We start from the raw sequence: 22554 nt of genomic DNA, 5'->3' as shown, positions 1-22554 counted from the left end.
ACCAAAAGGAGCAGGAAGAAAGTCTCATCCAACTCAGACTCTCTCCCCCATGAGGGTTCACAAAAGGAGCTGAGAGGGCCTGGAGACAAAAGTCAAGTGAGCTTTAACAGCTTTCATATCAGCACTGTAGCACTGTCCTCCCGTTATTCATCGACTTGCTCAAGGGGGCACCAGTAACATTTCCACTGTAAGACTTGTTACTGTTTTTGGCATATCAAATATGCCACGGGTAGCTTGCCAGGCTCTGCCGTGCGGGAGGGATACTCTCGGTAGCTTGCCGGGCTCTCCAAGAGGGACGGAGGAATTGAACCCGGGTTGGTCACAAGCAAGACAAACGCCCTACCACTGTACTACCCAGTTTTCATATTAGAGGAAAAAAAATCGAGTCCCAAATCACCCAGACTAGGTCTTCACTTTGGTCTTGCTGCACCAAAATAGAAGCTAGCACAGCAGAGAGAAAAAGGGAGAACCATATAGATTATGTTCACTTTTATATTGACTATTGAACCATTATCTAAATCACTGCACACCTTCGTGTGAAAATGAAGGTCACCGAAAACATCTACAGGTAACAGGGCGTTCACTGGTCTCTTATGTATTTCCTTTCATTTCTTGACTTGCAACACACATGAAGTTCTTTTATTTCAAACAGGTATTTTCTCACGAGCTCACAAGGACAGGAGGAACTTGACTCTTAGGAGATGCTAGCTAGATTTTTTTTTTCACTTTATTTTTGGGACTGTGCAGTTAACAAAACTGTTAATGACAGCTTCATGCATAAAACATTCTACAGGAGCGTCTGCTTCCCTCCACCACTGTCCCAGTGTCCCCTGCTCACAACCCCCTTTCCCCCAGCCTTACCCCACCATGGTAAGCTTCCTACAAGACTAGGTCTCAGTTCCTGCCGCCTTTTGGCATTTGTCATTCCCCTACTGTGTCTCTTTATATTCCCTGCATATGAGAGAGCTCACCCTGTCTGCCCGCTCTCCCTCTGACTAACTTCACTTAGCCAGATACTCTCTAGAACCAGCTTCCATCTTTTCGTATTAGAGCTGAGTAGTATTCCACTGAATATCTGTACCATAGTTTTCCTATCCGGTCGTCTGTTCTGGGACACTTGGGCTGTTTCCAAATTTGGGTTATTGTGAATCATGATGCAATGAACAGAGGAGGGCAAATGTCTTTTTTGAATAGACTTTTGGGGTCCTTGGGGTCGATGACAAGAAATGGAATTGCTGAGGCTCAATTCCTAGTTTCTTGAGAAGTGTCCATATTTTTGCAAAAATCATTCTTCCCTCCACATACTAACCCTTATACTGTTCTTAGCACAGGAAATAGATTACAGGTAGAAAGGAAACAAAAGACAGACTGTCTTCTAAAAACTGGCCACACTAACTCATTGAAAACACTTCTGTTAGTTGTGTATCATGTGTACACTGTCAAATTAGCCTAATTAGGGAATTCTCAATGGAGTCAATTAATCTTTTAGTAAGGTGCAGATGGAGCAATAAATTCCCCAGTCCTAGGTTTCCATGGGAACTTTTTGTGGTCTGGTTGGTTTTGGATGTGGCGCAAAGCTTAAAATAGAAATATAAATAGTGTGCTAACAAAAATCTATTAAGAGGAAGAGCATTAAAAAAAAACCCAAGAATTGTATTAATGATAATGTCTCCCTCTGAAAGGGTAACACTCAAGCAATATAATCTAATTTCTTTCGTATTTTCAACAATTTTCAGACTGACTCAAAATACATCAAAGGCCAAGCTGATGTTTTTCCAGCTGGAACCAAACAGACAGGTTAGGTCCCAGCAACCAGAGTTCATATCTAGTGTTCTCTGCCGTTTTCAACCTGGGTTTTCTGCTATAGAGCTACGAAAGACAGACGCACTGGGGGTGGGGCGACAGTACAGTGTACTGTCATACATTCGCCTTGTATGAATCCCCAAGCACTGCCAGGGGCAAGTCCTGAGTGCAATGCCAGGAGTAATCCCTGAGTATCACTGAGTGAGAAACCCCCCCCCCCACAAAAAAAGATCCACTTAATCATCACAGGCCCTCAGGGGCACATGCAAACACCCAGTCATCACACATGTTTCTACCCTGCAACAGAGGAGCACAAACCAACTTCAGCCACACTTGTTCCCCACACCACCAGAGTTCTAAATCTATATTTAGAAAAAATTAATGGCATTACCCATGGGGAACCTTATCACTTCATAATATCCCGGAGCTTCCGTTCTCTTCACTGGTTCCATGAAGGGCCAAGCGCTTTGATGGCTCTTGAATAGAGAAAAGAGGAAGATATCTAATATGGAAATGCCACGTGGGTAATCGTTTCAGAACATTCATAGAAGGGGAGCGGGATGCAGACACTCACCTTCACCTGCTGGAGGATGCTTTTGAGGGTGCTGTAAAGCTGGTCAGGGTCTTTGGGCTCTTTACTTGAAAGGAAAAAGAGTAAACAACAAGAATCGATCATTAGGCTTTTACCCCACTCATCAGCTAATTCCTAGTTTGCTCGTTTTTTTTACAGAAACCTAACATTGGAACCATTGCCTGAATTTTTTTTTTTTTAATAAAAATCAAAACCCAAAATGTGTTTGGAATGATGATTACAATCACTTTGCTCTTTTTCTCTAAGTTGCTGGGAGGGGAAAAACCTCACTTCCGTTAACATCCTCTCACCCATCATACTTACCTTTTCTCTTTTCCACTCGGTTTCCAGCCTGTCTCTCCTATACATCAACAAAATTAAACACTGAATGAGAACTGCTTTTTATCAAGAGAATAATAAAGTTAATAACTTATCAAAAATACAATAAATTACAGCCATGTCTCAAAAGAGTCTATTTCTGGGAAGAGACTGAAATTAACTGTGGTTAGTGACTTCCTTACACATCTAACAATACAAAACAATTCCAGGACAACAACACTGCTGTGTATGTTAGTGTTTTTAAAAACAGAACAGCATAAAAAGATATGGTACTGTGGCTTGTGAATTTTTTTTTAACTCTAAGTTCTTTTCTTTTTTTTTTTTTCCTGTCTAATCACTATGTGAAAGAGTTATTTTAGGTTGGAACAAACTCTATCCTGGTCTCTGTTATATTTGGCAGAGACTCTACTTGTAATACAAGATGAGTTGGTACAGCAAAAAGAAAGTACAATCTCAAATGCAATAGACCTGGATTTGATTTCTTGTTCTCTCCTTAAAAACTAACTTAAAGTTACTTAACATTTTACTCTTGTTTTCAACAATCTACAAAGCAAAACTCTGAAAATTAAGTGATGCTATCCCTTTGGAGATTAGCTGATATACATAAAAACAAAATTCTTGGCATAAGTGGACATGCAATAACATGGCAGCTATTCTGCCATTAATAGGAGTAAAATTAAGATGGAACGTTTCTGGGTCTGCTATAAAAGTAAAATCTGCCTTTGGGCAGATTTTGTCATTGGGAAACTTATCTTAACCACAATAAAACCATTTTTTTCCCCTGAAGAATTTTGGTTTGTTTGGTTTTATTTAGTAAAACTTCAATACACTGCACTAGTATCCTGGATTTGAACCAAACAAAAGAATTCCAAATGAACCAAATATTTGATGGCAAGAGTCTGACTTTGATGGTCAGGGTCTGACATAACCATTTGAAGACGCAGTTTCCACATGTGTAAAAGAATTTCTCTGCCTCCATTACTTCTTAAGGAAAGCCACGACACTGTGCTACAAACACAGGGGTATCACCAGGGTCCCTCGGCTGCCTTTGGTCTATTGGCTTTGGGAAGCAGAGAAGAGATATAAAAAGCACTTGCCGTCTTCTTAAACAAGTGTAAGGATGCATCCCAGGGGCAGACCACTTGCCTTCCACGTGTGAGGCCCTGAGTTTGATGCCCAGAGCCCCCCCTCCCCCCCCCCACACACACACACACACGAGAGAGAGAGAGAGAGAGAGACAAGAAAGAACACCACGGGGAGGGACAGAGCCAAAGCTCTCCAAAGTACTGCATCGTGCTATTATTTCAAACACATCACCAAAAGAGTTCACTTTTTACAAGGAGATATATATACATACTAATTCCAGGAATGCTTTCTATTGGAATCTGTCGGACTCCATCTTTAAAGCATGAAAGTCCAGGATACACTTTTCGAATCTGAGCTTGTTTTCTCTCTATCAGCTTCTTGATGATCTGGAAGCACAGGAAGAAAACATGCTCAGAATAGAGTCTGCAGTTAAGGCTAAGTTACTGTTTGCCTAACAAAGTTTAGCCTTCACGAAACAAAAGGGGAGGGAAAGGTGAATGTGATTGTTAAACAGAAAGATATATGATTACCCTGTGCCCCCACTTTAGTATTAATCCGTCAGTGGGCCTCTTGATCCACTGCCATCGCTTTTACAGTTTTCCCAAAATAGAAAATTGGAGGGATATGCCCATCTTTAATAGGACAGCAAGTCTTAGTTATTTCTCCTTATAGAAAATTGTCCTTGTTCTTATGTCTTCAAACCCAGTCCCTGCAGCCTCAAAGTGGATTATGGACATAAGAATTACACCCCTGGGGCTGGAGCGATAGCACAGTGGGTAGGGCGTTTGCCTTGCACGCAGCTGACCCGGGTTCAATTCCCAGCGTCCCATATGGTCCCCTGAGCACCACCAGGAGTAATTTCCGAGTGCAAAAGCCAGGAGTAACCTCTGTGCTATTTCCAGGTGGGACCCAAAAAGCAAAAAAAAAAAAAAAAAAAAAAAAGAATTACACCCCTGCCATTCAAACATAGAGACACACATGTACACTTAAAGACACAATTCTGTCTGTTTACTGTTTTCCATCACCCACACAGCCTTGGCCCTGGTTTATGCCCATGAGCTTCTTTATACTGGACTTTTAACCTGCCGGGCTTTGAATCATTCTATTAGGATTCTATTATGACTTTCCAGTCCAAATCAACTCCCCACCACAGCCATCTCAGATAACTTTGGCCAATTATAGACCTACATGCTCTTCCCTTGGTTTCAACGCTCACGTGAAGCAGTCAATTCTCCACTCTGCTCCACCTGTTCAACTAAGCAGGGTTTCTCTCTCCGTCTCCATTCAGGAAAACTACAGCTTAATTCTGTTACTGACGTGTTAAAGGGCTAGCAAAGCCCTCCATAAGTTTACAGTTCGCTTGCTACACTATTAGAACATACCTCTCGGGGCAGGGAGGGAGGGGGGCTAATGGGGGACTCAAAATAGGAATTATAGAGCCCTATTTTAAAAATCATTTGAGTTAGATGGAAGAAGATACTATGTGAATCTAATATTTTTATTATGTGTACCTTAGAACCCTTTCAAAAGAACTAGATTGACAGCACCAAAGTAGCATCATCCATTCAATGTTGTGTAAGAGAGAGAGAGAGAGAGGGCTGCCGACAGAAGAGGGAAGGTGACAGGAGAGAGAGAAGACCCCAGAGGAGAGAAACAGGAGGGGGTGGGGAACAGAGTCTTCTAGCGCTCGCCTTCCCCTTAGCTCTGTGTGTGTGGTTCTCCCCTTGTACGGAGAACGAGTCTCCAAGGCTGGGCCTGTGCATGTGCAGATCTGCTCAGGAAAATCGTGCTCTCATCTTTATACCATGGGACGACCTGGCGCTACCGTGAGCAGGGCTGAGGGAAGAGCCGCTGATGGCACGGCGGTGGCCTGAGCGGGCCACAGCCTCCCCGGCTGAACAACGAGCTGCTGAATTCAGATCCGCTCCTTAAAGCCCACGGAGAACAGTGAACAAAGCCGGAGCTTCGGAGCGCGCGGAGCCCGCTTTATTAATTCCCCGAGTACCCTGTGTGCAGTTCTCCCTTAAGCTGACATTGCTGCCCTAGAAAAACAAACATTTTTATTTCTTCACTGTTTATTTTTTTAAAAAGTCGTTTGCTTGGGGCTGGAGTGATAGCACAGCGGGTAGGGCGTTTGCCTTGCACGCGGCCGACCCGAGTTCGATTCGCAGCGTCCCATGTGGTCCCCTGAGCACCACCAGGAGTAATTCCTGAGTGCATAAGCCAGGAGTAACCCCTGAGCATCGCCGGGTGTGACCCAAAAAGCAAAAAAAAAAAAAAAAAAGTTGTTTGCTTGCTTCTATAGGAAACACAGGGACACATGTGAGCCCCGCTGAGTCAAAAGGAAACCCTTAGTGAGCACCCACTCTGCGTCCCACACCGCGAGGTGGAACAGCTTCCGGCCACTACATCAGCGACGTCTGACCAGTGTCTCATGACTATGATTAGGGGACACTGGGGGAGACCCCTAAACGATGACAGGTTTCAGGCAGATGTTTCTTTCCATTACTTTCGGAGAAAAAGACATCAGAATGAGTAACAGATGTGTAAAGTAGAAGGCACGGAGGATGAGCCCAGTTCTGGGACTCCAACTGCGTCGGGGGAGGGCGGGGGTGTTTCCAGGCTTAACTGAGACACAGACTTCTGCGCTTTAGTAAGCAGCCACTGTGCGCTCCTCATTATTATTATTGCTTTTTTAAATGTAGGAGTACTGCTATTTATTCAGCCACTGGATAAGCTGATTGAAGCGGGCATGAACTCTACTCCTCTTTAGGTTTTTTTTTCCCCTGTCTTTTTTCTTTCTTTTACAGGTTTAAAAAGGCTTCAGACAATCTCAGATAACAAATCACCTTCTACCTAGAAGCTTACTACCCAGAATTTGCCATATGAAATACACATACACATACACTAAAAATGTCACTGTATCACTGTCACTGTCATCACTGTCATCCCGTTGCTCATCGATTTGCTCGAGCGGGCACCAGTAACGTCTCCATTGTGAGACTTGTTGTTAGTGTTTCTGGCATATCGAATATACCACGGGTAGCTTGCCGGGCTCTGCCATATGGGCGGGATACTCTTGGTAGCTTGCCGGGCTCTCCGAGAGGGGCCGAGGAATTGAACCCAGGTCGGCCGCGTGCAAGGCAAACACCCTACCCGCCATGCTATCCTCCAGATTTTTACATACTAAAAACGTGTGAAAAATAAAATCCAAATGGGGAGTTAAACTCGTACAGGACAACATCAAAGACGGGACTGGACAGGGGCCAGAGTGATTCAGTTTATGTGTGTGTTGGGAGAGGGAGATGAATAATAAAGGAAGACAACACACAAAAGGATTAAAGCATCAATAACAGCCTTTGGAGAACAGTTCATACAGAAAAGTAGAGATAATCTTGAGAGAGATGGTTAAGTCCAAAATGGAAAAGGCTTAAAGCTAAAACACATCATCTCATTTGCAAATCTTACAAATCAGCAATCATAGCAAACTCAGGTTATGGTAATAGACCTCTGGACACAGAGCCCAATGATATGTGATACACCCCAACTAGTGCTGACTAGAGAGAAGAGGACTGAGCCAGTCACCTCCTTACCTCCTTCTGCTTCTTAATGATGACAGAGAATTCTGTGTAGGGGATCTGTGGGTTGAGCTCACATCCCATTAACGTGGCTCCTTCATAATCCTTGATGTAGCCAACATATTTGATTTTAGGTATTTTAATTTCCTTGGAGAAACCCTGGAAGGCAAATAAATTCATTCAGAAGCATACACAACACATCTCTGAGCACTAAATATATGCCAGCAATGTGCGAGGTATCAGGATAAACATCCTTCCACTCTTACTATTCTGGGAAGGATTAGCTTGAAATCCTTGAAGTTCAAAATCGCCAGAAAGCATACTGTGTACACAGAAAGCAAGACAACACAAAAACAACCCTAGTAAAATACAAATATTGAGAAAATCAACAGAAATACTTAGTAGGTAAAAGTAGTAACTAATGCTGATATAAACTCTGAAAGAAGAAAACAAAGGAAGTGTGACTCCATGTCAGAGGGCCTGTGTGGTGGCCAGCACTGCTCCTGTGCTGAGGACCAGCAGGGGGCATGTCTACCAGTGATCTTGCTGCCACCGCAAAATGTACTGCCACCAGAAGCATGGGCAAGCACCACAACCAAGTGTGCAAGCCCGGGCAAGCGCTGAAATCAAGCAAGCGTGACCAATTTCCCCATCATCACAAAAATAAAATCAACAACAAAGGGAAAAAGGAAAGAGAATTTTTTTTTAACAGATAAACTACCTAGCAACTATAGCAATTACAGCCTTGATTTTGAGGCAATGAAACCTCTTCTTTTCTGGCAAAAAGCTCCGACACTGTCTAATGTATAGACTGGTAAGTGACGTTATGCTCGGCTGGATGTTTATTCACATTCTTTAATTTTTAATAGTATGGTGTTACAGAGGTCACAGTCATATATTTATAATAAAACATAATTATCCTGTTGGAGCAAAAGTTCAGCAGGGAGGAAGTTTGTCTTATACACAGCTGACCTGGGTTCGATCCCTGGCATCCCTATGGTCCCCCAAGCACCACCAGGAGTCATTCCTGAGTGTAGAGCCAGGAGGAAGCCCTGAGCATCACCTAATGTGACCCAAAGAACCACACAAACACACACACACACACAATCTCAAAACATAATTATCCTTATGTTTTCTATTTAATTACGAGAACATTATTTGGACTTAGTTTTCTCTTTTCTTTCAAGTAAAACATTGTTTTCGGGACTGGAGCGATAGCACAGCGTGTAGGGCGTTTGCCCTGCACGCGGTCGACCCGGGTTCGATTCCCAGCATCCCTGAGCACCGCCAGGAGTAATTCCTGAGTGTAGAGCCAGGAGCAACACTGATTCCACATATGAGCACAGCCGGGGGTCACTCCTCACTCAGCACAGAGCCAAGAACTGCCCCTGGGCACCACCAGGTATTGGCCAAACCACCACTTCTGACATCCAAAAAGAGAGACCCTCACACATACAATGCAAGCTTTCTACCACTGACTGCATCCCAGCCCTTGTATATCTCAGCTGTCCACTCTTCTGGGTGGCTAGCAAGAATTAATGGTTGGGCCAAAGAAATAATTCCAAGGGCTGGAGCACAAGCTTCGAATATTGGAGTCCCAGGTTTGATACCTGGTACCACGTCAGAGGAAACAAAAATCAGAATATATGCATTAAAAACGAAGCTTTACACAGATAGAAATCAGGTCATATTTACATGCAGATACACAACTGACACACACAGGAAACAGTATTAGAAGGGTATAAACCAAAATACTAACAATGAATTTCTCTGGGTAATAGAATTATAAACAACTTCTCATTTGTTTTCTTACATTCACAAACTTCTAGAGTAAACACAGAATACTTTTAGAGGCATAAAAGTAAACAAAAAAATTTTGGAAATTCTGAAGTACTATTCTTAAAAGGAGATGTGGAGCTAGAATGTGGCTCAAGGTATTAATAATGCACATTGTGCATGGGATGAGGCCCTGAATTGGATGCCTGGCACAGGGAAGAGGGGGTAGGGGAGGAAGGAGGGAGGGAGGGGAGAAGAGAGGGAGGAAGTTAAAGAGCTGGTGAAACACACCAGGCTGAGCTTTGCAGAGGAGGCTCAAATTCAATCTAAGCACAAAACTAGAAGTAGCTCCTGCACGCTGCTGGCATGGCCCAAAAACTCAAAACAAGAAAGAAAAAGACGCCATCAAAGAATGACTCTCCAAAAGCCAAGTTCAAAGCTTCTGGGAACAAAGGCAGGGAAGCTCCTGGCCTGCTGGGCACAGTAGTGCCGGGGCTGTCCAGGGTCATTTGGAACTTCACATTTTCCTCTCTACTGTGGTAAATAGCGGCCTTCCGGAGGCTGACTCGATGTCTCTCACTCGGGGACAACTCTACTCGCCTCGCCCGAAGAAGTTCCCAGCTGGGAGATGCCAGTGAGGCGGCAGTGTCACAGATACAATGAAAGTAAACAAATTTTATCCGTGATATAATTTGTTTGTTCACCCCACCGTTTATTTTAGTACTCACTACGTGCTGAGCTAGTCCAGTCTGAAACTTACTTCTGTTTAAAACTTAGAAAATGGCAATTTTCAGTCACTCTGATGAGGATGTGTCTTGGGGTATTTAAAAAACACAATCTGAGGGGCTGGAGCGATAGCACAGCGGGTAGGGCGTTTGCCTCGCACGCGGCCAACCCGGGTTCGAATCCCAGCATCCCATATGGTCCCTTGAGCACCGCCAAGGATGATTCCTGAGTGCATGAGCCAGGAGTGACCCCTGTGCATCGCCAGGTGTGACCCAAAAAGCAAAAAAAAAAAAATCTGAGAGGCCAGTACAAACAAGGACCAGGAGGACTGGCTGGAAGCTTGCCACAAGTGAGGGGTAGAGGGCAGTTAGGACAGAGACGGGATCCCTACAACAAGGATGGCCGGAAATGATCACTCGAGACAAGAACTGAATGCTGAAAGTAAGGTAAAGGGACAAACATGATGACCTTTCAGTGCCTACAGTGCAAATCATAATGCCAAAAGGAGAGGGAGAAGGAAGGGGGTGGGGGAGGAGGGGGGAGGGGGAGGGGAGGTGGGAGGGGAGAGGGAATGTCTGTCATAGAAGCAGGCTGGGGTGAGTGGGGGGAGAGGGAAACTGACTGGGACATTGGTGGTGGGAAATGGACACTGGTGAGGGGACAGGCTTTGGAACAGTGTATGACTGAAACCCAATCAAGAACAACTTTGTAACCGTATCTCTCACAGTGATTCAATTAAAAAAAAAACCAATAATTTTTTTTAAATAATAAATAAAACTTACAAAATGAATGTATGTTCTTCTCACACTGGGGAATGATGGGAAATCACTGCAGCTACCTAAGTAGATGTAAGAAAAGGAAAGACAGGACAGTGGTAGGGAAAAATTTACCTGCTTCTTGAAATATCCAATGGCATATTCATCTGCGTAAGTGAGGAAGTTCAAAATGTCATGTTTTATATGATACTCCTTCAAATGATTCATCAGGTGTGTTCCATAGCCCTATGTGGAAATTAGGATACAGACAAATCCATTAGGCTCTGGAGACAAGAAATTCCTCTAATGCGTGAGAAATGCTGCTATATTTGAGGGTTTGCATTTTGGTATCTTTTACCAATGTGACGCGTCATCCTGTGCATTTCTGAAGACTGAAAATGAACTATACAACCAAACAACTCACAATCCTTAAGTTGACAAACAATCATTATTTTTAAAAGACAAAGTTTTGGGCTTCTGAAAATAACACCGAGGCTAAAAGCTGCTAGTTCAATCCTAAAGAATACCACTAAATATGAATCAAGAAAATTTTTATCAGGTTGGGGGTGCAGAGAGGGGACCCTGTGACACTGGCAGAGGGTGTGGAGTCGGAACACTATATGCCTGAAACTATTATTAACAGTATTGCAAACCATGCTGACTAAATAGTGGGGGGAAATGTTACAAAAATGATTTGAAGCAAATATTGATCATGAATTTCTACTTATTTTTAGAGTACTTGAGAATTTTAGAGTACTTGAGAAAAAGAAGCATGTAAATGAAAAGAGAACCTTTTCAAGAATATCAACTAACCTAAGTATTTCCCTTACCCTACACACCAGTCTCTCTAAAGAATTACATTATCATATACATTGATTTTCAACTTGTTCTGATTAGACCTTTCCACAGTATCAGAGACATCAACAATCTGTGAGAGTCTGGGATATTAGCACGTAGTTAATGAAACAGTGAACAGTGTTAAATAAATTAACAACTGAAACATTTTTTTCCAAGCATATACCAGATTTTAAAATAATAAACAAAACCTAAAGAAAATCTATAAATTTAGGGGCTAGGGAGATAGTACGGCAGGTAAGACATTTGCCTGGCACGCAGCCAACCTGTGTTCAATTCCTAGCATCCACGTGGTCCCCCAAGCACTACCAGGAGCTGCCAGAACTGACCCCTAAGCCAGGTGTGCCCCCCACCACCCCCACCCCCCAAAAAAATCCGTCAGTTTACAGTGATTATGTTGGGACCTCATAGAAAGAGGTGAGAATAGTGGCAGAGAGAGCGGAGGGATTAAAGTGCTTGTCTTGCATGTGGCCGACCCCAGTTTGCTTCCCAACATTTCTAACCACTTGCTTCCTAACCACTGTGAGATGAGGTCCAAAACATTCCCCAAAACAGAAAGGAAAAGAGATGGAAATAAATCCAAGTACCCAGACAGATACTATCACCTAGTTATTTTTGAAATATGTGCGATAGCACAGCAGGTAGGGTGTCTGCCTTGCACAGGGCCGACCTGGGTTCGATACCTCCGTCCCTCTCGGAGAGCCTGGTAAACTACGGAGAGTATTCCGCCTGCAAGCTCCCCGTGGCGTATTCAATATGCCAAAAACAGTAACAACAAGTCTCACAATGGAGACGTTACTGGTGCCTGCTCGAGCAAATCGATGAACAACGGGACGACAGTGGTACAGTGCAGTGCTTTTCATGTATGATTTCATGGTACTATGGTGGAATCCTTGAAGGACAGAAAGATCTCTGAAAGTCATCTGTTCTCAGTCTCCCAGGTGAGGCTAAGAAATCCTTTGCCATCTATCCTGAAAAGGAAAGCTTCGAGAATCCCTCCTTCCACCAAGGAGATTTCTTGGTTCTTAGAACAATTCCATTTCAGACAGATCTTCCTACCGTTCACCCAAGGTATTCCTACTAATGCATCCTTGTCCTGCTACTAGCGGAACAAAGACTCATTTGTGCTTTTTAAAAATATGTATTTATTGGGGGCTGGAGTGATAGCACAGCGGGTAGGGCATTTATATATATTTATTTTTGGCTTGGTGACCACACCCAGTGATGCTTGGTTAGTCCTGACTCTGTGCTCTGGGTTTGCTCCTGACTCTGTGCTCAGGGATCACTCCTGGTAGTGCTAGGGGAGTTAAATGCAGTGCAGTCTAAGCACTGCAGAATGTGGCCCAAATATAAAAAGCAAGTAAGAGAAAGAAGTAGTCTACTGGGCCAGAGAAATAATACAGGGATTAATGCACTTGTCTTGAACACAGCTGACCCTGGTTCAAATCCCGGCACTGTGTAAGAATCCCCAGTTCCACCAGGCGTGATCCTTGAGCACAGAATCAGAAATAAGTACTGAGTACCACAGAGTGTGCCCAAAAAGAAATATAACACTTAAGATGTATTTAAATCAAAATTGGGGGAGGGGAGGAGATTGGAGCAAAGTGCATTGGCTAGCTGGAAAGAAATGCACAAATATAGGAATAAGAATGTCTAGAAATCGAGAACAAATGTATCTGATGAAATTCGCTTTAATGGGTATCGTTGATATAAAAGCGCTATTACCATTTTGTAAGGAGTTAACAGAACTAAGCATTTTCTTCCTTTTGTCTACAATGGAATGATTTTAGTCTAGAACTGGAATAATGTTTCCTTTGAAAACAGCTTCTCAAAAAATGCATAAAATGTTTTTCCACCATTGGCCACTAGTTTGTCCTCTCTCCAAAGAAAATTTTCCAGTTCCAATTGCTTCTGAGTAGAGGCTGAATCTTTCAACTTGAATCCTCTCTGTGCGCAGTACCAGGACTGGTTAAGAAGGACAAACAGTATGAAGCTATCAACGAATGTTTAGGTTTTCACCCAAAACTTATTTCCCTTGGTGTATGCCTTCATTTTACCTATCATCAAAAGGACTTGATTCTTCTACAAATCCATCTAGTAAAAGTCAGTGTTTATTTAATTTTTCATTGTTTTTATATAAAAACTGGCCATGTAATTTTAAAGTTTTACATATCAGGGGCCTTAGTGATACTCAAGAAGGGCTTTTGCCTTACACAGTTAACCCAGATTTAATCCTCAGTATTCCATATGGTCCCCTGAGCCATCGCCAGGAGTGATTCCTGAGTGCAGAGCCAGCAGTAACTCCTAATCATCACTGGGTGTGTCCCCAAACCAAAAACAGAACAAAAAAAATTTTACCTATCAAATCCAAACAGTTCTTAGATGATAAGACATTCCTAAAACATGTTAAGAGCTCAAAGAAAACTCTGAGATATTGTCTTGAGTATGCTTTGAGCAAGGGAATCTCAAATACAAATCCTCTTTTCAAACACCCAAAGGAATTTGTAGGCAACCTTGACTCTTCAAAAAGAGTTCATACATGGGCTGGAGAGACAGCTCAAAAGGCAAGAGGACATGCATTATATGCAAGAGCCCTGCGTTCATCACTGGCCCCTGAGTACCATGCCAGTGACCCCGAAGCAATTCCAGGTGTGCCCCACCCACCAGAAACAGCAGTGAATATGAATTTTAAAGTATCATTGAGTCACGACTTTCAGCAGGTTAAAATAAGTTCAAAACTTCACTTGAAACCCAGCTGACTTCACAGACAGGTGCCACCGTCAGTGGGTCCAATCAAATTCACTCTCTTATTTTAAAAAGACTAATTTTCATTTGCAAACCTTGAGTTTTAAGTTGTTTTGGGTTCCAGGGCTTGGAGGCAGTAGAGTCAGTAAGGTGTTTGCCTGCACACTGCTGACCCCGGCTTGGTCCGCAGCACTGAGTATGGTCTCCTCAGCCTTGCCCCACCCTGAGCACAGTCAGGTGTGGACCAAACACCAAAAAATAATTACTTACGGGGCTGGAGCTATAGCACAGCGGGTAGGGCGTTTGCCTTGCATGCAGCCGACTCAGGTTCAATGCCCCCCCTCACCATGCTCCAGCATCCCATATGGTCCCCTAAGTGCAAAGCCAGGAGTAAGCCCTGTGCATTGCCGGGTGTGACCCAAAAAGCATAAAAAAAAAAAAAAAAAAAAAAAAAAAAACTTCCTCCCAAAGCAGTTTCAAGTACCCACAAAAAGTGGTGGGGTTTTGCTTTACTTTGTTTTGTATATTAGCTCTTCATCTGAGCTTGTGACATTGGCCACCTTCCCACAAGTCTTTAGAAATTTCATGGTTTGGGGAGAAAAATTAATTGCCCTTCTGGGAAGTAAGAAGACAAACCGTCCAATATACTCTTACATAAAACTTTTACTTTCCTTCTGGTATCCCTGAAAGTGCTCACGTCAACCTCGGGCGACCTTTCTAAACAAGGTGCTTGGTGTGGTTTTCTTTAAAAACAAAAATTATACAATCTTCTCCTGAACTTATCAACCCAGGACATCCTCTCACGCTGAAAAACCAAATGAAGAAAAAAAAAATCAAACCAATTGTTCCTTTTAAGTCAATTCCTTAACTCTGGACATTTAGAATCTTTCCTCAGTCCGGCCGAGAGGAAAATGTAAAAGTTGATCAGCACGGCAACAGCACCATCTAAAGACGGGTTGTCAGCATTTGCTGAAAAGAAGCCAGAGATCCGTTTCAAGCCAATTTGGGCCCCGGTCTGAATGCAAGACTGTTGAATCGTGTTTGTCCTTTGATGTTCAGAACTCTGAGTCAAAGACAAAAAGCGCTATTTGTGCTATGTAAGACTAAATCGCACTATAACTGGCACCGTCTCCAGAGTAAAGCTGTTTGTGAAAGCGCTCGCTGTATCCCCCAAGCACAGAATGCTTCCTGCCAGTGATTTCTTTGAGGGAGAAAGGAGAAAGGAGGGCAGGTGAGGCACTAAATGTTACCGCTTCTTCGCAACTGAAGGAAGCAATGATGTCCTTTGAACAGCACCGCCCCAAGTCTGAGTGACATTGGTCATGCATGCTCAGTTAGTGAGCTCGTGAAATGTGACTCGTCCAAGCAGAAACACAAAGCAAGTGTGAACACCACACTGATTGCAGAGACTTGGTACCAAACAATGGAAAAATCTCCTCAAAAATCCCTTATGACATTGAGTACCTGCCATAGTGACCATACTCCGTAAATGCTGGATAATAGAACTTTCATTTTAAAGATCAACTGCCATCTGCATTTTTTCCTTAATGCATCTACTAAAAAAAATTAAATAACCTTTGCACTTCACAAATTACATCAGACAATAGTGTCCTGGGCTGGAGCGATAGCAGAGTGGCTGGGCTTTCGCCTTTCACGCGGCCGACCCCAGTTCGATTCCTCCGCCCCTCTCGGAGAGCCCGGTAAGCTACCGAGTATCGAGCCCGAGCAGCAGAGCCTGGCAAGCTACCTGTGAATATTGGATATGCCAAAAACAGTAACAATAAGTCTCTCAATGAGAGACGTTACTGGTGCCCGCTCGAACAAATCGATGAGCAACAGGATGACAGTGACAGTGACAATATTGCCCTACCAGAAGGTTCCAAACCTTCTGGCTTACTTCTCCACACGCCCCCCCCCACACCATGCCCCATTTTACGGAAAAATAAATTAAACTTGGTCCCCCTAACCCCCAAAACCCATCTTCCTTAAGTGAAGAGAAAGCAGACCCCAAGTGCGCCCAACACCCTTACTGCTCATGAGCTATCTGCCCCTCTGGGAAGTCCTGCCTTAATCCATCCAATCGCTTTTTTCTTAGCAGTAGTCTACACCTGAATTGTTTGTTTCCACCACACACCATATTTCCGCATCATATTAAGGCTCCCAGATTTTCAAAAATGAACAATATTCTAGGGAATACTATTGGGGCTCGGGGGAGGGGCTGGAGAGACGGTCCCATGTATGGGGCATAAGCTTTGCAATTGCTCCGGCGTCCTGGAGCACTGCCGGGAAGGGCTTCGCCAGCACGGAGCCAGCCGCAGGCACCACACCCACGTCTGAGGGGGCACCACAAACAAAGAGCACAACCCCACTCCCCACAAGCACATGCACAGGCGCCAACGGGGGAGCAACTGCAGCTACTACAACAGCATCGCCACCAACAAAAGGGAAGGGAAGGGAATGCATTTCTTTCAAAAGTCAATTTAAAAGTAAGCTGCTATGGGACATTTTCCCCGTTCCATTTTCCTAAGGGCAAAAAGAGTAAAAATGCAACCGGATCTAGGGCATTAGTTATTTCTAGCCATTGAGAGTCTACTGTACTCCAGTTTGGAGACTGGGACCTACAATCAGTATAGATCTGCAGAGAGCCTGCGCCGAAGGCAAGTGGGGAGGTGAATGAGTCATATTACCCCACCCCAATAACCCTGCCTGAATACTTCGAAAACTTCGTCAAAAATCTATTGAATGTTTTCAAGACTTGGGTCAGAGAGGTAAATCAATGGGACGAAGCACAGGCTGGCATGCCGGAGGCCCAGGCTTGCTTACGGGTACCACAGGGTTCCCTGGCTCTGCTGGCAAGACCCCCAAGCACTGCGTCAGGAGTAGCCCGGAGCCCTGCTGGGTGTCTCCTCACTCTCTCCCCACAAAACGAGAAGTTTTCAAGACTCTGCTGAGGGAATTTCTTTAGTCCTTTTTCTCTACTAGGAGTCATAAGAAATTCTTTTCAAATGTAGGTCACTGTCACTGTCTGTCACTGTCATCCCATTGCTTGTCGATTTACTCGAGCGGGCACCAGTAATGTCTCCAAGTGAGACTTGTTGTTGCTGTTTTTGGCATATTACATACGCCACAGGTAGCTTGCCAGGCTTTGCCGTGTAGGCGAAGTACTCTCGGTAGCTTGCAGGGCTCTCCGAGAGAGACGGAGGAATCGAACCGGGTCAGCCACTTGCAAGGCAAACACACTACCTGCTGTGCCATCACTCCAGTCCTTCAAATGTAGGTAGCCTCAATAATCTTCCTAAATCCACATCACATTACATCCTTTCTGCTGGCTCAGTGTTAACCACGTGTGTGTGCATGCACAAATGAATTAAAACAAATGGTGATTTTTTTTTCAACATTCTTCCTGTTGCCAGAGACTACAGCTGAGATGCATTTGGGGCTGTGCAGTCTCTACATATAGGTCCGATATACAAGAGAATCTTGGTCATGCTCTGTTCATAAGTAGAACCATTTACTCTCCTCATACACTTATATGTAGACTCAAAGAAAGAGGACACTTCTCAGAAAGCTCTGACCTCCACTTTGAACCTTCTTTGGATATAGCACAGAAAGATTTTTCCCAAGCTGTGCCCCTTTAGTAAGAAGTCCTATATACTGTGTTTCTTCTAGAAACTGTTGCCCTTACCTTGACTTGTTCATTCGAGGTTACAGCACAGAAAACAATCTCTGTGAATCCTTGGGATGGAAACATACGGAAACAGATTCCACCAATAACACGGCCATCTTTAATTAAAGCAAGAGTTTTGTGTTTCCTGAAAGAACAAGATTATGTCAATTATAGAAACATATTGTTTGGGGTTCTCAATTAAAAGGGGGGAGTGCCTTGGTTCTATAGAAACACCCAGCATTTTGCTACTGTCATGCTAGACAATTTTTTAAGAAAGCTTTTTAGAGCAACCTTAACTGCACAAGACTTCATCAGAGCTTCAGAGCTTCCATGAGAACAAAATGTCAATCACTTAAGAAGGCTCTGAGGTGTTCATTGGTACTAGAAAGAGGATACCCCCAGTGCCAAAGAACCCCTGGTGTTGGGCAGAGAAGAGCAAAAAGTCATGGCCAAGCATGGCATAATTGCAAACTGTGCAAAGAGTGACTCTTGAGCCATACATAGCAGTGCTCATGAACTACTCCCAGAAGTGCTGCAGAATCATGGGTTACTGGAAAGCAAACCGGGGTCGGATGCATGCAAGGCAAGCACCTTTACCCCTGTACAGCTTCTCTAGCCATAGGGTTTTTCTTTGTTTTTAAAGAAATCTATTTTCAAAGTCAACCCATCTGATATCCCACTACGTTTCCCCAGAGCTTACAGACACGGGCAAGTTAGGAAACAAAAGGCAAGAATGTTTTCATCATGCGAAAAGGTGTCTACTTTCTTATTATCTCCATTCTTCCACTGCTATTTATGATGAATAAAGGAGAGGACAGTCACCCGTAATTTAAAATACTAAACTGTGTTGTCATTAGCAAAAGAGTACAAATTATTGAACAATTCATCTTAATCCTTTTAGCCAGGATAGCTATTCAGTGAAGAGGCAAGAGGAATCAGTGGGCAGCTCTGCTGACTTTCATTACTGAGATCACTGATGACATTCTTCATCCTCTTTCATTTGGTAAGAGAATAAAGGGAGGGGAATATAGCTCAAGAGGTCGAGCACAGTTTAGTATGTTGAGGGGAGGGTTGTGTTCTATCCCCATACTGATTGCCCTACTCCACCCCCCAGCACCACTGGGTCTGGTCCCTATAAAAAAAACTTAGATGACCAGAGGTATAACAAAAGTTACGCTTCATGCTTGCTGCCTCGGTGACCCTGGTTTGAGCAGGGAAGGGAAGGGGAGGGAGAGGAGAAGACAGGGAGGATGGGCAGGCAAAGCACCACTCACGGATCAAAGACCAGCCGCGTGATGTATTCTTTGGGCATCCGGGGTAGCTGATGGGAGAACACGTTCTGCAGGCCGACAAGCCACATCAAGATCTTCTTGTTGGGTTTCTGGTTGAGGGAATTGCCAACCACGTGAAATTCAATCACACCTCTGCGTTCCTCCAGCCTCGCTGCCTCATCCCGAGCCGAATGTGCAGACAGAAAATTCGTCTGGGAAGCAGCAAAGAGAGAAAAATCACCCAAGACTCTTCTCTTCTAACGGTGGGGGATAGCATGTATCAACACTGCTCTTCTTTGCTCTAATTAAAGACATCCTGTGGATTTGTCTATACACATATACACATTATGAACGCAAGAAAGCAGCAAGGAAGTAATGCCTTTTGAGAGCTCAGAATAGCATCCAAGTGTGTGGATGGCATTTATTACATAGCTGGAGTCAGGAAAGGTCTGGGAAGGGTCAGAGAATAAATAAGTTAGACTTGATAAGCCATAAAACCCATGTGTCAACTACACTCCCCCAGCTGGCAGTGCAAAAACAAACGTGTGTGCTGGTGCCCAAGGAAACTTCACTTAAAAAACAAAACAGGCAACAAACCCAGAACATCTTCGCAGGCTATTGTTGGCCAACCCTGATTGAAAGGAATCTCACCAAGCTGAAATAAGATCTCTGGGGATAATAGATCCCCAAACCCCATTCCATACCCTGTAGTAACTGTGACGTTTACATGGTCACCATGTCTATTAGGAGAACAGTTTTCTTTCAGGAGAAATTTCTGTTGACCCACTCTCCACTGTACCTGGGCATACAACCTTAATCCTGCACTTTAGATTCCTATTCAACCCAGTCCACTCAGCAATGTGCAGGTAAATATTTCACAAATAATTCTCCAACGAAGAAAACCCCTAATGCATGGCACTAACTAGCTGTCCAAGTGACTGGATGTCACTGGGGTCAATTTCAACTGCTGACATATTTCATAACTAGATCACATAATTCTTAAAAATTTAACAATTAATTTGTGTGTGTCATGGCAAGGCACCACTGATCTACCACGAAATCCACTTAATAAAATTTGAAATGTGTAACTGTGTCCACATTTTGCAGCTGGAAAGAATAAAACAAAAATCTAGGCTCAGCTAATCTGTGCAGGTTACTACCTCTGTGAAGGACAAGTCTATAAAAGGTACTGCATTCTTAAATCCCCCACTGGATAGAAGGAAATTAGACAGTTTTATAAGAAGATCTATTTATAACATACCAGTCCTCTGAGTTATTCTCATATTCTGAGTTATGCCAGGTAATACATATCTAAGGTAACGTGCCAAATTAAAAACTGATACTTTAGCAGTCACACTAGAAAAATTTAAAAGATGCTTTGCAAAATAATCTCTAACCAGTTCTTCATTTTATGGAACTGGTCAGGAATGTTTTAACTGGCCCTCTTTAGAAACAATATGATATGACAGGAGTACTTTTGCAAAACTGCTTCCTTTGAATCAAATTATGAGCAACCAAATCAGATAAATAAATTCAAAAATAAGGACATGATATGACACTAGTGACCAGGACTCTTCAACAACAGAAGCTCTATAAAAGACCAACAATGGGCTGTAAGACTGTTCTACATTAAAGGAGACGAAAGAGATGAAAAAAATAAGGACTATAGACAATCCTGAAGGGATCTTTCCACTATAGTAACAAATGTACTAAGGGACATAATACGGATATGGGAATATATTAGGGAAAGAGTCAGCAAACTTTTCTATATCAAGTATTTCAGGATTTCTGGGCATGTAATAAAAACTATTCAAAAATACAGCCAGTGACTAGATTTGGTCTGATAATTCAAATTTGCCAAACTTTATATTGAACAAAATTATAACCTAAGTTTTCTGAGTGCTAACTACATCGTCATCGTGAAAGAACAGCTTTATTCTTTTTTTTTTCTTTTTGGTTCACACCCAGAGATGCTCAAGGGTTACTCCCGACTTTCCACTCAGGAATTACTCCTGGGGACCATATGGGATGCTGGGAATCGAACCCAGGTCAGCCTCATGCAAGGCAAACGCCCTACCCACTGTATTATCGTTCCAGTCCCAAGAACAGCTTTCTTCTTGAAGATACTGGCAAAAATAAGGTAGAGGAGTGTTATGACTCCCTACATAATCTGAAATTAAAAGAAGACAGCAAATGAGAAATAATGTCAACTGTTGGTAAATATAGAGGATCTTACAGAACTTTTCTAAGATCTTAGTATTTTCAACAATTTTTTTCATGATAAAACCAAGAAAGATTCTTGAATAAATGGTACTGGACACCAGATATGCAAAAGACTGAAACTAGACTACCAGCTAAAGTGATACACACACACACACACACACACACACACACACACACACACACAATTTTTTTAATGACTTAAAAGACTTGGATATGTTTTGTTTGGGCTTGGTTTGGGGACCACACCCGGCAGTTCTCAGGAGTTACTCCTGGCTCTGCACTCAGGAATCACTCCTGGTGGACTCAGTGGAGCCTATGAGATGCTGGGGGTTGAACCTAGGTCAGCTTCATGAAAGGCAACCATCTACCCACTATACTATCGCTCTGGCCAACACTTGAATGTAAGACCTGAGTTATAGGCAAGAACATGAAAGACATAGACAAAAACATGCAATATCTCCATGACATCAGCATTAAAACATCAAAGATATGTTTGAAAAGTTAACTCCAATAGCAAAGGGGAAAATTAAAAAGGAAGGAATTCTAATAATGGAGCTACATAAAACTGAAAAGATCCTACACAACAAATAAAACCTGCAACAGAACAAAAAACATCCAACCCTATGGATGAAGGTATTTATGCAGCATATATCCAACTCATAAAACCTGGCAAAAAAATAAACATTAAAAATGATCAGAATATCTGAAGTCACTACTCCAATGAAGACATATAAACAACCGACAGGCATACAAAAAATGCTCATCTTCTCTTATTAGTAAGGAAAGTATAACTCCAAACAAGCATGAGGTATCACCTCTTAACTGTGAGAATGGCTGTTATCCAAAAGACAAGAAGCAACGAGTGGTGGAGAGGAAGTGGTAAGGAGAAAACTCTTGTGCACTGTGGGCGCAGTGCAAACTGGTACAGTCATTATGTACAGACATTTCTCAAAAAACTGAAAATATAAATTCTGTATCATCCAGTTACCTGGGCATTTACATCCCTCCTCCAGCCCATACAACAACCGCAACAACAAAATAATAACTCAAAGAGATCTGTTCACTCTCATGTTAATTGCAGCATTATTTACATTAGCCAAGAACAAAAACAATCTAAGTGCCTATAATCTGATAAGCAGATAAAGATGCAGCACATCAA

The 22554-nt window shown here is 43.0% G+C and overlaps 1 protein-coding gene across 1 annotated transcript in view; it reads right to left on the bottom strand.

Moving 5' to 3' along the window:
• Positions 1–22554, bottom strand: part of KAT2B (lysine acetyltransferase 2B) — a 111440-nt gene that overhangs the window by 5212 nt on the left and 83674 nt on the right. Inside the window, exons 10-17 of the mRNA XM_055136249.1 lie at positions 19176–19384; positions 17920–18046; positions 10770–10880; positions 7393–7536; positions 4071–4185; positions 2699–2735; positions 2378–2441; positions 2195–2279 (exon numbers count right to left, since the gene is read on the bottom strand). Coding sequence (XP_054992224.1) covers positions 2195–2279; positions 2378–2441; positions 2699–2735; positions 4071–4185; positions 7393–7536; positions 10770–10880; positions 17920–18046; positions 19176–19384 — 892 coding nt within the window. The remainder of the gene's footprint in view (positions 1–2194; positions 2280–2377; positions 2442–2698; positions 2736–4070; positions 4186–7392; positions 7537–10769; positions 10881–17919; positions 18047–19175; positions 19385–22554) is intronic.

The sequence above is a fragment of the Sorex araneus genome, chromosome 4, assembly GCF_027595985.1.
Source record: "Sorex araneus isolate mSorAra2 chromosome 4, mSorAra2.pri, whole genome shotgun sequence".
Taxonomy (NCBI): domain Eukaryota; kingdom Metazoa; phylum Chordata; class Mammalia; order Eulipotyphla; family Soricidae; genus Sorex; species Sorex araneus.
The sequence above is the reverse complement of the archived record's forward strand: the minus strand, read 5'-3'. Positions and strand labels throughout refer to the sequence as shown.